The sequence below is a fragment of the Boleophthalmus pectinirostris genome, unplaced genomic scaffold (genome assembly GCF_026225935.1).
Source record: "Boleophthalmus pectinirostris isolate CB_2022bp ecotype Guang Dong unplaced genomic scaffold, ASM2622593v1 HiC_scaffold_7, whole genome shotgun sequence".
NCBI classification, from domain to species: domain Eukaryota; kingdom Metazoa; phylum Chordata; class Actinopteri; order Gobiiformes; family Gobiidae; genus Boleophthalmus; species Boleophthalmus pectinirostris.
This window is the reverse complement of record NW_026571473.1, coordinates 20,741,208-20,756,560: the sequence shown is the minus strand read 5'-3', so window position 1 is coordinate 20,756,560 and position 15,353 is coordinate 20,741,208. Positions and strand designations below refer to the sequence as shown.

The window sequence follows — 15,353 nt, the reverse complement described above, 5'->3', positions numbered from 1 at the left end:
TATATACTCCTCAAGATACTTTTAAAAATCCCACACTTCCTACAAATCCGACCGCATGACATACCCAGACAGGGTTCATAGTTCTAGCACAGGGGGCTTACAGAGGACAAGCATTCACAAGGTGCTAAGGTAGGAGCAGTAGAAATGAACATTGTTAGTGTTTATCTGCTGCGTAATCGCACGCTGAGGTAAGGCTGGCTTTACGAGGTGTTAATATCAGTGTGGGCTTTTCCAGGATTTGAATACAGCTCTCAGTGGTGAAAAATGAACAAATGTTGTTTTAAATAGAACATGGTTCAGGGAGAGATTTCGTCATTATTGCGTGTGCCTTTGCAGCTGAATTCACACCTACAAGTGGAAGAAAATGATTGTAGGAACAACATGGTTTCACAATAAAACTACTTATCAACTGCCTAAAACGAAGCAAAACGTCATAGTTATGTTTGTTAAAGGGATAGTCCAGAATTTTGGACATAGGATCTCATTTCCTAGTTAGCCAGAGGGTTGTAGACATGTGGAGACTCTTTTTTAAAGGCAAAACAGTTATAATGCCAGACTGTAATTGTGAATGTCTGTGTCGATAGAGTAATCTTAGAAGTAAAACCAACCTTGCATTTGGAGGATTTATGTTTGAGCAGCAGCAGCGAATTGTACTTCCTAGCGGACTGATATCACTGAGCACCTATCTTACCAGCAAAGTAAAATTCCGCTGTTGCTGAGAAAATAATCCCTCAACATGCGACGATTCATGCGATGCAAGGTTATTTTTATTTTAAACAATATTCTATCAACACAGACATTTACATCGACAGTCTAGTGTAATAATAGATTTGCTTCAGCTGCTTTGTGGAGTGGGTAAGACTGTTTTTAGTGACAGGCTAACTATGGCCATTGACATGCACTAGCCTAGCACCAGTGACCTCTGCAAATACAAGAAATGGATGGAATATTTTAAAAAGTGTCTCCACATGTCTCCAACACTCTGGCTAATTAGGAATGAAGTCCTATATCCAAAATTCTGCCTTTAAAGGTGCACTATGTATCTTTCTGGTGAAGGGTCCGTCACCTGCCTGTCTCCATGGAGATATTAAGGCTTTGTCTGGAATGTTCCACAATATGTTTAAGTTGTAATGTTAAATTTATCTATTTCCATAGAGACAAGCCACATCTCTGGAGAGGCAACCCACCTCACAATGTTTTTCAACATATTATTCAGGAATTTAAACACTGTGAATGAATAAAAGTAAGATGGATATATTATGTTGTTCAGTTGGGAGCCTCCACCTGAAAAGTTACATAGCGCACCTATAGTTTTGCATTTACAGTAATATCTTTTCCCTAGATTCATAAGTGAATCATACAAGCTAGCCTCGCGGAGAAGGTTTAGCAACAAAAACAACAACAACAACAACAACAACAACAATACAAAAAAACAATACAATTTAATATCATTTGCACTTCCCGTTGCAACAGCAAATACATTTGCTGATTTAATAGCAGTTTGGTTGGCTTACAGGAGAAACCCACATAAAAAGTTCAATCTCACTCTTTGAACCGAAGTCAGTTCGTACAGATACTATCAACCGCAGTTTAGCCAAATGGGAAATAGATTACCTTAGCATGGGTGACTGACAGAGTGGCAGTAGAAGATTACCTCCACCACATCTACTTCCTCTCTAAACATTATGATTACCCAAACAGCATGACCTCTTCCCTGCACACCGTGGGCTCCTGGATCTACCCACAACCCCCGTGCCCTGCTACCGCTGACATGTGACGGCCCCATGACATCACTGCTATTTAAGGAAAATTACAGTTAGCTTACAAGGGATGCAGACAGTATGTTAGCACTGAACTTAGTACTGGCACGAGCTCCGACTCCAAATATACCACAGAGACAAACGCTTATTCATTTAGCGGTACTGGGACCCCTCAGCTGCCAGTCAGATTATAGGTTTTCTGTAAGTGATCTGTAGTGCAGGCTGCAGTGGTCCAGACGCGAGCCTGTGTGGGGCTATCAGTCTTTTCAACACCTGACTGTGCACAGGGGAGGCTTTTGTTACAGCAGCAGCAGAGGTACTCCAAAGCCTGAGGAAAAAAATATATTGTTTTATTAAGTATTTCTAGCTACTACAAATATTATGTCAACTACTCCCACTTTGTTTTATCACTACTTCTACTAATCATTCCCACTATAATACCACTACTCTTGTCACTATTCTGTCATCACTAACTTCTAGGCTGCCATTGCTACTAGAGTAGTCTCAATACAAACATTTCAAACTTGGTTTTGATGGTAAGAAAAAGTTCTAAATCAATTTCATACCACAGTGATGATAAATACTTCCGTTTTTAGGTAGGATATAATTTAACCAAAAATAATTGTATTTTTTATTGTGTTATATTTCAATGTTGCATTACAAGTTTTATTATAGATCAGGGATATTCAGAAACTATCCTGGAAAAGTCTAATTTTGTCTTATTTGTGTGAATATGTTCAGATAAGTAGTATCAGCTCTACTTTGCGGCCATACCGGCTTGTCAAAGCCTGATCCCATCAGATCTCAGAAGCTAAGCAAGGCTGGGCCTGGTTAGTACTTGAAAGAGAGACCTGGGAAAATCAGGTGCCACAGTGGGACGCCAGCCACAAAAACAAAAAAAGTAATTGTGTCCTTAGGCAAGACGCTTCACTCATATTGCCTAGTATGAAAGTGGCATGTGCGTGAGTGATGGTGGTGGTCAGAGGGATCAATGGTGCAGATTGGCAGTCTCGCTTCAGTCAGTTTGCCCCAGGGCAGCTGTGGCTACAATAGTAACTTACTACCACCAGGTATGGAGTTACTGAATAATGCTCTGTAAAGCGTTTTTGTGATATAAGTCTGTGAAAAGTGCTATATAAATAAAAACATATTTACTTACTCACTTTTAGTATTGATTAATATTTGGGTAATTATATTTTTGAGAACACTAATTTCTACCCCTAATGGATCATCAACTTCAGAGGTTCTTTAATGTAACTCTGGTTCTATGAAAACAGAGTGTGATATTTTACTATCCTTTCTTACTCTGATCAGTAAAATAAGTTTTTATAAGTTAAATATTGATTTTTTTTTTTATGATTTTATTTTTTTATACCTCATAAATAAATAAATAAAATATTTAAAATGATGACTGTACTGAATATCCAGCTCTACCACATTTCTGCCACAAAGTCGTGAATTTGTAGCAGCCCTACTATAACCCCTCTAGTCTCTATTTACTCTCTTGGGACCCTGCTCATATTTGTCAGTCTGGGTCTGTGTTTTCAGACTGATTAGAGGTGAAAGCTTATGTGCCTTAACCATTCATTTCAAAGAGCCATCTCCTTCGAGGCCCTATTACAATCAACACAGCTGTATTTGTGAAGTGTGAAAGGCCCACAGCAGGTCTTCTAACATTACACTGACCAAATGAATGTGTGCACTAGTACTGGAAAAGGTGTTGTATTTGGGTTTCCATAACCTAACCTATCCACGTTCCCAAACATTGCACCAGCACCACTCTTAAGATGGATTGGACCAGTTTTACCCCAGCAAATGTCAGGACTCGTGCTGTTTTGTGGGCTCCAGAATTTATTGTAAATAGGTTCACATTGCAACATGTTGTACTTATTATCCCAAAGTCAAATTCGTCATATTGACCTGAGCTAAACCTAGGCTGAATCAAATACCATCTGTTAACAGTTGTCACAGTGTCACTTTGGGTGATTTTTGATATTATATTATGTACTTATTTATCTGTACTTTATTAAAGTGCATTTAAAATGGACACCTTTTACTTTTACTTCACTGTTTGAGAGCAGGAATCTGTACTTTCTACTCCACTACATTTTTGAACAGCACTGAAAAGTGAAAGTATTTTTATTATAGTGTGAGAGCTGCTGAAAAGGCTGAGGGTTTATTTTTAAACCAAGTTCATAGTTTGAACAAACTAAAATATACAAAGAAAAACTGATGTAAAAAAATAGAAATTCATTTGTTTCTACTGAACAAAATTCAGCACAAATCTGTATCAAAATCACTACATTTGAAGATATTATAAGACCTCAAAATCTGTGCGAAATATTTTTACTTTTTATTATTACGTTTTTTTGTTTGTTTTGTTTTTGTTTTTAATTGGTGCTATAATACTTGTACTTGAGTAGATTTTTTGATAGTAACAAAATTGCATACTTCTTCCACAACTGCTCATCATACCTTGAGCTCATCATACCTTGAGCAAGTGATGGACTGGCAGAGTGGTTAGCACTGTCTGTTTTCAAAGATGAATTCATCTTTGTGTCACATGTGCTCTATGCCAGTCTCAGTGCCAAGCATTTTCTTGGAAAAAACATCCCTCTCCTTCAAACTCGGATACATTGGGGAAAAACAAAAGTAAAGACAAAATGCTAAATGACTCTGGCATAATAGGAAACTTTACACAGCACTTCCAACATTCAGACTTTTAGAAGTCTGTGTCTACAACCTATTGAAAGATTTGCCCAGTTAATTAATCATTAGATTAAATCACAGAATGGAGATTCATAACATATTGTTCTGCTGTTGGAAACTTTCTCAAACTTATCAGTTGTCGACCACATGGACCCAGAGTCTCATTATTTATGGAAATGAAAAGCTTTGGACTGCTTTTATGCCTCTTATATCCCAGCTCTCTCAAACCCTCTCTTGGTTCTCTGTTTTCAATATCATTATGTATTCTATACGTGCTGCTTCAGCCCACAGTGCCTATAACTCTCCATCTCATTCATAAACTTAGATGGTTGAGCTCTTAGGCTAGGCTCCCTGTACGATTACTGCTGTTAATGTGCTTTTAGATGCACTGGATTCAGTTAAACAGCGCAGGAACAGCCTGTTTATCCATGTGACGCTACTCCTGTCATGAATACATTAGCAAAAATGAAAATAGAGCTGTTTTATGCAAGCAAGAGCCAGACAGGAAAGGTATTATCATATCTACAACACATCATTTAGTTTATGGCACATTGTAAAATTGATGCTTAATAGTGTACAGTTACAGCCTATAATAGTAGGAAGATCTTACTCGGCCAATAAAAGCTTAGGTCTCCCATTTGGATTATTACTATTACAGCTTTAATATATGTTAATGGTACTCATAATTTTGGAGATCACTGTATGAGGTAGAGTACTGGGCAATTTTAGGCAAGTGTTAAAAAAAAAGATTTTAGTAGTGATTAAATATTGTTACACAGAAATAATCAAATCTGAGGAATAAAGTTGTAATCTTGTACGTATCTTGTTATTTCTCAAGACTGAGCATATACTTGCTTGTTGTATCCAAACACCTGCAGCTCGAACCTTGTTCATATTTCTATGCAGATAGAACCCTGAACTATGTCATTAGAGGTTATAATGCTCCCTACAATGGAAGCACTCTTCATCCTTCAGGCCATCCAGTGTCACTTCTCTTTGCAACACTTGGGCTTCATCATTTATTTCTACAAAAGACACATTGGTACTGACATTTTTGCAAGGCATTTAGTTCTGTCTGTAAATTTTAGGGGTGATTAAATTATATGATATTTTCTCATGAATGGATATGTTTATGTTTATACTACATGCCGTGGATATGGTCATGTGAATAAAATTTAATGAAATGGAAGGTTTGTGCTCTGTATTTTACACCATATATGCACCACATAGATGATGTATTATTCAAGTCCTTTATGTAACTCAATGGCATGATCCAAATTCTTTCAGCTAAATGTCAAAAGTCATCTTAATTTCAGTCCGTCGACGTCTTATCCTGCAGTGACTTTACGCCCTCTATAATTAGTAAACGCTTCGGTGTAATGTTTGAGCTGCCGTCTCAACAGTAAGTGTCAGACTGTATTTATGGTGTTCTGAAACTCCGCTAATTGCTGTTACGACTGGTGTTTTGACACACTTTTATTGGGCTGTAATTGGGCAGGATAACTGTCTCATCATTTCATCTGTGTCCTGTGGTTTAGAGAAATTATGCTGTGACCTTTAGAAATGGAAAAGTAGTTTCAAACAGGGCTCTAGGTAATAATAATAATTTTTTTAAACTTATTTTTCTAAAGTCTATGCAATTTCACTTGCAGAAATATATGCAAAATTAATACAGAAAGAAAAAAAAACATTTATTTCTAATGCCAACATTACTTTTATAACTGGTATGATATAATTTCAAAACATAAATTATTTGAATGTTTTGAGCATAAAGCAACCAAATATTTAATGGTTTCAATATTAAATAGTTATCTTAGGTTAGATTAATTTGACAGCGCAATTAATCTAATATTTGCCCATAAATTTGAAAGTAGGACTATATATGTATGAAACTGTAGTGAATCTGTTACCATAGTGATAGCCCATTAGCTCTCACAGTCAGGCTCTGCAGGTGGATATCTGTTTAAAATGGTGTGGACTGATTTACTGGGGTTTGTGTTTTGCACAAACATGGCCCATGCCAACAGCTTGGAGCAGACTATATATACAGAAGCATCCCATGGTGAGAACATCGGCATTTTTCCACCAGTGAGAAGCCTATTTTAATGGCACTGGAGTTTCCTATAGACAGCAGTAATGATGCCATTTCCACCCCTGTCTGGCATGTTTGGCATGTGGCAGTCTGGACACCCACAGCAATGAAATGCCCTGAAACCAACTAGAATCTCTGGAATAAAAATAAGAAATGTCTGCTGTTTAATCTGAGTTTAGCCTGTCCCGACCACCGTCCCAGGCCAGTGTGGGTCAAATTTCTTCAACTCACGCGCATATTTAGGAGGACTATAGACAATAAGAAAGGCAGTAGTGAAGTTGGTACAGGAACATACATGAAAACCACTCTACCTTAAAGGATGCTACATGTCTTGTACTCATGCATGGTATATGAATAATCCGTAAACCTATTTATAATGGTGCTTGTCTTTGTGGAGATTTTATTGCTTTGTTTGAAATGTTCCATAGTGTGACATTAAACTTCTCTATACCTCCATGGAGACAAGCAACTGGCAAAGCTACAGGTCAGCTCAGTGGAATGGTGGTACTCTGTTATGTGTTCATATTTTAACACCCTCTCCAGTCCACTCTAAACCCCTTTCTCCTCTCTCCCTCAGGCTTATCCTCTGAGCTCTCTATCGAAGAAGCAGCCAACAGTCCTGGTGATTTGTGGCCCAGATCAAAATGGCTCCATCGGCCTGGTTTGTGCCAGACACCTGCGCATATTTGTGAGTAAACCACTTGAAAAGCAGAGAGCACTGATCACAGCCATTGACCGCAGCTTGAGGTGTTACGAAAGGGCTATCTTGGAGCGCCGTATGGAAGTGCGGGTTGGCTCAAGGAACAGTGGCTCAAAGTCAAATGTCCTAAGTGATTTCACAGCTAACCTTTGAGATTATAGCTCAGTTTCATAAGCTTCTGAGATAGATGACCATGCCAATTCACTGACAAACTAAAGCGTTGGACTAAGAACCTGTGATTGAGTCATAATATCTATACAGCTAAAATACTTAAAAAGTGCACTATGTGATCTTGTTCCTCTGCCTCTGTCTAGCGTTTATTCAACTGCTCAAACATATCTTGAAAAACATGCATTCAGGCTACTTTTATACGATGACGGTCTGAACAGAAGACGCAAAAGTGGCGTCGCGTCTTCACTTTATATTCCGCATTTAGATGAGTGTTTTAGGGAGGAAATCTGGGTACATACGATGTCACAAAAGTGTGTGGAATTCGATTGGGTGTGCATGCCATCTGACACGTTTGTTTCTGTGTACTGTATGTATGTGACGTAAACGCATATGCAACGTGAGCAGATCTGACCAAAGTTTTGCATGTTGGGCAGTGTAGATGGAAATGTTATGATGGAGCGTATTTAACTTTTCCACTCGGGAGGGTGGTTTCAGATTTTTGCATTTTTGAGCCCCCAAAAGGCCGTCGCCATCTAAACGAAAGGCACTTACGATAAAATATTTTGTCGCTTTTACCCACAAGCATAAACAGGCCGTCATACTGACAGTGGGGTTGCCTTTTTCACAAATGAAACTTGTAACTTGGCCAACTGGCATCATCTACTTGTCACATCTTGTAACATCATGGAGATAAGCCGGTGATGGACCCTACACCAGAAAAGTTACATGATGCACCTTTAAATTAATTACAAATAATTAAAAAAACTAAACTAAACATAATTTCTAAGAATAGATTGCATAGTTTTTTGTTTTTTTTTATATTTGTCTAGCAACTGTGCTATCCACACTGCTTCCCGTAAAAGTGCATGGTAATAATATGTTCTTCTCACAGTTGAGCTCACTTTTGTCCAGAGCTTTAATGATTTCTGCATCTGAAAATCTGATACACTCTTGTCCCAAACAGTGCGCAGTAGCTGTCATGAAAAGGCTGTAAAAATAGGCTGTAAAAAATAAAATAGGCTAAAACCTATGGTATTATTCCACGCCAATGTAATTTATTGCTTAGTGTTATGGTGCACTGAGGATGACAAAAACACATTGGGAAAAAATATGATGGCTTGAATCAAAGTTGAAAACAGTCGTAAATCACAGCTATCCAGTGTCACTAAAAGGGAAAAAACAATCTTGAAAAGTCTTGCTGGTTTCTTTGTCCTCTCTTCCTTTGTGATCGAATTTCAGAGAAGCTCCTGTTGACGCCACAGAAAACGTTATCCTATTTCTCTCTCCGTACGGGTTCTTCGTCATGATATCACTCCAAAATATTCACTGTTAAAACCACATACGTCTTATTCTCAGCTTTCCTTGATATAGCATTATGTCATTATCCTGCTGTGTGCCCCCTTCTGGCCACATGCTGACTGACAAATTGCTTTTGGAGGCGCAGCTTTTCTGTCTTGATACATTAGACATGGTGTAAACTGTATTTGTTTAGACATTAGAGTCTGATTCTGAGTTTACTGCTCCAGACAATGACTTTATCGTGAAGAGGAAACGTTGGATCTTTGCTCTAGACGGGAATGCATTGCTACACTTTACCATATGCGACTGACACAGTAGATTTACAAACGTAGCTTAGTTTATATTGAAACCATGGGGCAGGAGGTCTGGCTGGGCTGGCCGGCTTCTAGTGAGGTCAAGGATGAGCTCAGAAGGCAATATTTCACTTCTCAAATTCAGCCATGTTTATAAAGTCTCCAAACCACATGAACAAATGGGCCTCGGTAGATTTCAACCAAACTTCCAACTTACATAATCTTTTGGTTAACATTTACAGTAACCCAAACCTATCATTGGAAAGGATATACCAGTGTTTTTATGTGGAATAAGTGCATATAAGGTGGTGCAAGAGTTTATGTGCCTACCAGGAGGTCTACCCACAATGCTACTGTTACTAATGTCTTTGGTTTCATTAATGGGTTGAAATAGTTTACTGCCTGTGTTTTAGTCATTATCATTAAGACTCACCAAGACATAGTTTTGTCATTGCAAAGTAATTCCAGTGCCATTCTTTTCTAATAATGCAGGCTAAAATTGTCTTAAGCTAGTTGCTGTTGGTTGGTCTCTGGAATATAGCCCAGGCATTTTGGACATTCATTTAACTACTCATTTTCTCTGGTAATATGAAGTAAAAGATGGAGGAGCTGTTTGATCCCTAGTTTGGCAAACAATCTCTGCACGTGTTAGAGGATTTGGCAAATCTATATTGGCCCTATCATGAAGAGTTTGGTTTTCTGTTGCTCAGAGACTAGTTAACTTCAGCAGATATAAAAAAAAGGCAGACAGTTATGACAGTATTATAGATATTAGTAATTGTATTGATGAATAAATTCCACTAAGAAATAATAAATATAAAGAAACAATTACCCCCTCAGTGGAGTGTGGACTTCCAACTTTTTCCAAATAAAAATGCATTCACCAGTGTTGACTCACTTCTTGGTCAGGAGTCTTTTTGGTCAGTGCAGTTTTAAAAACATTATACACAAATGTCATTTCCTCATCATTTATCTGAACACAAATATACTTAATTGGTAACTGTGACAGAGGATATGCCTGTGTAGATGTCTCTATAGATTGAACTTTTGTTGGTAAAAAGTGCTTTTTCAGCTTTTAGCTGGTTATTGCTCCTGCCAGTTCTCCAAACCATGACCACACTGACACACTCACCAGTAGCTCATTATCTAGACACACTACACATTTTAAATCATTTCATGAGCTACGTGTAACATTTAAAATATGTTTTCAAATGTTTAGAAATGACCAGAATGATCAAAGTAAGAGACAGTTTATGTTGTACCATCAAGCTTCAAGCCTCACTTGCTATTATATTCTGCTTTTTAGTATTCAATATGTCTTTATTTTTCATCATATTTTGCTAAATTCAGTTCAAAGAAAAATATTTTTGTAAATAATCATCTACTTTTTTATACATTATAAACAATACCACAACTACTTCAGTCAGATTTGTACAGAGTTTTCTGACTAAATATCTTGTATCTTGTATCTGCATGTGACATTAGTGAGGTAATCATAGTCTTAAATCCCTATGTGTGTGTTGTGTGAAGGGTGTCCCATGGGTGCACTCCATGTTTTCAGGGTGTCGTGTGATCCCTGTCAGTATCAGGACATGCACTGGTCCACATGACCCACACACGGCCCCGGGACAGACTGGGAGCTGTGGATGGGACTAGACAGAGCATAAAGGCTTAACGCACGCTCATGTCATGTCTCAGACATGTCCATCGTCTGAAGAGCAGCAATTTACGGGTGACTGAGATGGACAGATAGCCATGTTTTGTGTTGCTAACTCTCTGGAACAGTTTTTATCGTTCCCTGGTTATTCCTTCACAAATGAAGTCCTCTTTTTAGTGAGCTTTCTTATTATTTATTTGTTATAAGAGTTTCTGCTTTGATATGATTAAATAACTAATTCACCTCTAAAATGCCAATAAATGTTAGTAAACGGTGCTTTGTACTATAAAATAAGTCAGGCTGGACAATGACCTGCAGAGCTATTCTAACTATATGTGCAGAACACAGCACAGGTATTGCAAGATTTTGCGGGCCTGCAAATAAATAATATTTATGTTTTTCTCATCATGTCCCTTTGAGGGCTCTGTAAATAATGATTCAAAGAAATTACAAATAGTCCATATTTCTTGTATATTTCTTGGAAATTTGAGTGCACCTCAAAGGTAGCGAGTTACATGACATCACATCACAAAAAGGTAAGGGTCTTGGAACAACTCAAAACATGTTTTTGGAATGTCTATAACACAGGGAAATCATCAGACTGATTATTCCCACAGTGAAGACATCCTTTGATCAAAGCTGATGTTGAACCATGGTCAAAAATCTTCCTCCAATTAACTCCACTGCATTGTCCATATTAAAACAGCATGATTTTATCCTTTGTACACAGGCCGGGCAGACAAGACATGAATGAAAAGCCATGATTGACAGAAGGCAGAATGGCTCATGATCGCAGTAACAGACATACTTACTCATCCCATCAGCTCTAATAGACTGTGAAAATAAACACCATATACAAGACAACACAGGGCCGTGGGGAGAGAAGTGCCAGGCCATTAACTCACAGCTCATTTATGTTTACGGATACTGACAGCTTCACACAAGTCCTGCTCTAGTCACACTGGACTTGGACCCAATGAGCCCAGGACAGGTCCAGAGGGATGTGCAGACGACTGGAGTCAGATCTGTCACTGCAGAGGGCCATGGGAGTTAGAGTTGGTCAAGGCCCAAGCCAGAGACTGTCCCAGGACCACAGGAAGAGCAAGACTCGTTGAAAGCCCAAAGATGGAGTTACAAAATATACTCCAAAATCACAGTCCAACATCAACTCCATTTTGATTTTACTCAAATACTTCTGAGCAACAGTCCAATTAAAATAGCTGCTATAAATAGCTATACCTGCTCTTTATGGGCTATTTGTAAATGTAGGCACAAATCATAAAATTGAAAAAAAAGTTTATTTTCCTGTTTAATAGTCACCTTTTGAGAACTTTTGGCCATTCAAAACATATAATGTGTTTATTTTAAATTCTTAATTTCTATGGCTCTGGTGAAAATTGTTCATCACTCTGAAACCCATGGAAATGTTGCATAAGTTCATATTTATTTTAATCTGAATGTTAAACTTTCTAAGGCTCTTGTCTGACTCCACTATGTAACATATTTATTTTATCAAGACATAAGAGCTATAACATTGTAAACCTTACCTCAATTCATAAATCTTCACTGTTAAAATGTCAAGTCCTTTGCATAAGTCATTGTTTTAGTCTGAAACACAGACTACACAAAGAGAGTGGTCTTTCTGCTTAAGTGATTAAGAGCCTTTCTCACAGGTCAACTACTTTGTGTTGAGCAGATTCTTGATTTACACCAGGTACAAAAAGAGATTCACTGACGGGCCATACTTTGACTACCCTACCACAAAGCTGTTGATTTTAAGTTGAATAAATTCCTTAATTCCAGGGTAATTTGACATTGCTTACTTTATTTCATCATTTGCAAGTCAAATTAACCGTGTATGTTGAGAAGTGAAAACAAAGCCATGACAAAACCCAGATATCTGGTCAAGCATCTGGTCTTGTCGTTGACCACAAAGTGCTGGATCATACGGTCTCTGGTGTTTCAGGATAATTGTAAAACTAACACTAGGCTAAAGAAAACAAAAAAAAAGGAGTATCAGTTGGGGCATGTTTATGTACATATATACACTGTATACTAGGCCTGTCACAATAACAAATTTTGAAGTGTGGTATGTTGTTGAAGTAAATATAGGCGATAAAAGATAATATTGAAACCAAACCATAAAGCACTCTAAAGTAGTCTAAATGCTGTAAATATTGTTCAAAATATGAGCTGCAACAAACAAATAACAGAATGTAACGTTTAAGTAGTTAGTGTGTATCTATAATGAGTCAGTCAAGTTATTTATTCAACCCTCCAACAGCTCAAATCTCATCATAGTTCAGAAAAATAACCAACAGTTTCCCACAAGTACAAAGAAAAAGTATCCACGATAAATATTGAAAATTATTGTTCCATCTATCATGTTTTGAACGATAAGCCGATATAGTATTTATTATGACAGGCCTACTGTATACATGTTACATGCCAATTCAAACCTTACCGTATTGGCTCCATTATTAAGTTGCCAGTACACTATGATAGCTGTTTTCCATTTAATACTGTATGCTGTCAGACAAGGAAATAGTTCACTGAGTTTTTCATGCTCCGGGTTTAAATCATCATTAAGTGGTCTTCAAAATGTTCATTTATTGCAATGTTTTCTGAAACAATATAATGCAATGTCTTTGTTATCGTAACCTGTACTATTAAAATGACGTAATCTTGAGAAAGACAAAGAGAGAGTATTAGCTTTGAACTATATTAAACCCATTTTTTTTGTCCCTGTATGTGTACCTCACCCCTGACCCTTAACTTCTGACCCCACGTGACCCTTACATTGCCACAAATTAATCAGGATGCAGAGTTGAATGCACATAATTTTTAAAGGAGGTCTTGAGCTGTAAAGTGTTGGTACAAGGTCATAGATCACAGGTGCTTCCTGCTGAGCATCTCTACTCAGACAGCTCCGGTCTGGATTTCCACTCTCCTCTGCTCCCATTTTTATAAGGGGAAGTATTCATTCAGGGAGCCGTCTGGGAAACCACAAGTTGTGATCAGCGGTGTGTAACATGTCACGCACTGCCAGCCCAAAGTACACAAGCCCTCAAGCACACTCCATCATTTTAATATCAGTCTGCTCATTATGTAACCTGTATTTTCTGTCTCCTTTCACTCAGGAATATGAGCCCACCATCTACCATCCCAAGAGGTCATCCCAGAGCCTCCACCAAGACTTCACGGTGCAGTGTGAGAAGATGGACATTCCCTTCCTGTCATACCTGCCCACGGAGGTCAGGAGCTGCATAGACTTGTTTTTGATGGGAAAAAGTCTGGGTTCAATTCATTTTTACAGATGGATAGTCTTGTTTGTTCTTCTCTGAACAGTGGCCTGCAGTGTTTCAGAAACTTGTTGATGCTCGTGATTACCATTTTGCGGTTTTCTGCACTGCCAAATATCCAAGCTCATTTGTTGTTTTAAATACATTTCTGAACAAACAGACATACAGAACAGAACTGAACAAACATAAACAGCTTTCAGCCCTCTACACTTGACACCAGGAAGTCTTTTATGTTTATTTTACTGCACTCTCATAATTCCAAGGCTTAAAGGTGCTCTATGTAACTTTTATGATGGAGAGTATGTCATCTGCTCCATAAAGTCGCTGTCTCTATAAAGAGGTTATTTCATTGCCTAAAGTGTTCCACAATATGACATTAAACATATCCGCCTTGGAGTTGATCAATTACGTGTGTTTTTATTGCTCAGAAATTCCTTAAATAACATGAATTAGTGTGCGGTTCTCCTCTCAACAGATCTGATCTATGACCTCACATGCTTGTCTCTGCAGAGACAGATGAGTTCAATGCCATCCTGTGGAACATTCAAGGTCATAGCAGTATTTTAATTACACATTTCAATATGCTCTATTCTCTACTGTTGTCAGCAGAGGACGACAGCCACCTATTTCAACTGTATTCTCCACTGAAAAAGCTATTGATTTCAAAGCTTATATTATTCATACTGCATATCATTAATCCATGTCATTTGAACAATATTACATCGTAAGTCACTGTGAAAACCTTTTGAATATTGAATAGATACTGTAAACCTCTTCTGTTGTGTTCAGGTGCAGCTCATAAATGATGCCTATAACCTAGTGATTGATGCAATGCTGGGCCCGGAGTCAGACATAGGCAACATTAAGGAGCCCTACTCTGGCATTCTGGGTACTCTGAAGCAAGTGAAGATTCCTATAGCCAGTGTGGACGTGCCTTCAGGTAAGAAAAGCTTTTCAAATGTGATCTATGGGCCTTTGGGTGGCTCCCTGTGAGTGCCGGCCAAATGGAGAGAGGAGTTTGGACATGTGGAGATAAATCTTGTGCTTGAGTCAGTGCTGTGTGAATTCATCAAAAGCCCTTGATTCAAATGCCGCCTCCGCCACACTACATTCTGCTGATGCTGCCTGTGTTTGGCACCTCTGGACTCCTCTTTATGAACTCATTTCAAATCCTGGTCTGGTTTATTATATTCTTGAAGATGTAGATGTAGAAAAGTATACAGATCGATGAAAACAAATGTGTACCCCTAAATACATTACTATCTAATTTATGTGTGTTTATGTATTTTGCTGCTTATTTTAACTGCAACATTTTGGTATTACATTTCCAGAAAAGATTTAATTATTGTGTCATCTATATTGCCAGCCTC

The 15,353-nt window shown here is 38.0% G+C and overlaps 1 protein-coding gene and 1 pseudogene across 1 annotated transcript in view; both read left to right on the top strand.

The window, feature by feature from the left end:
- Positions 1-15,353, top strand: part of yjefn3 (YjeF N-terminal domain containing 3) — a 65,603-nt gene that overhangs the window by 48,761 nt on the left and 1,489 nt on the right. Inside the window, exons 6-8 of the mRNA XM_020940066.2 lie at positions 7,139-7,249; positions 13,822-13,935; positions 14,773-14,923. Coding sequence (XP_020795725.2) covers positions 7,139-7,249; positions 13,822-13,935; positions 14,773-14,923 — 376 coding nt within the window. The remainder of the gene's footprint in view (positions 1-7,138; positions 7,250-13,821; positions 13,936-14,772; positions 14,924-15,353) is intronic.
- LOC129412197 (5S ribosomal RNA) lies at positions 2,521-2,636 on the top strand (annotated as a pseudogene).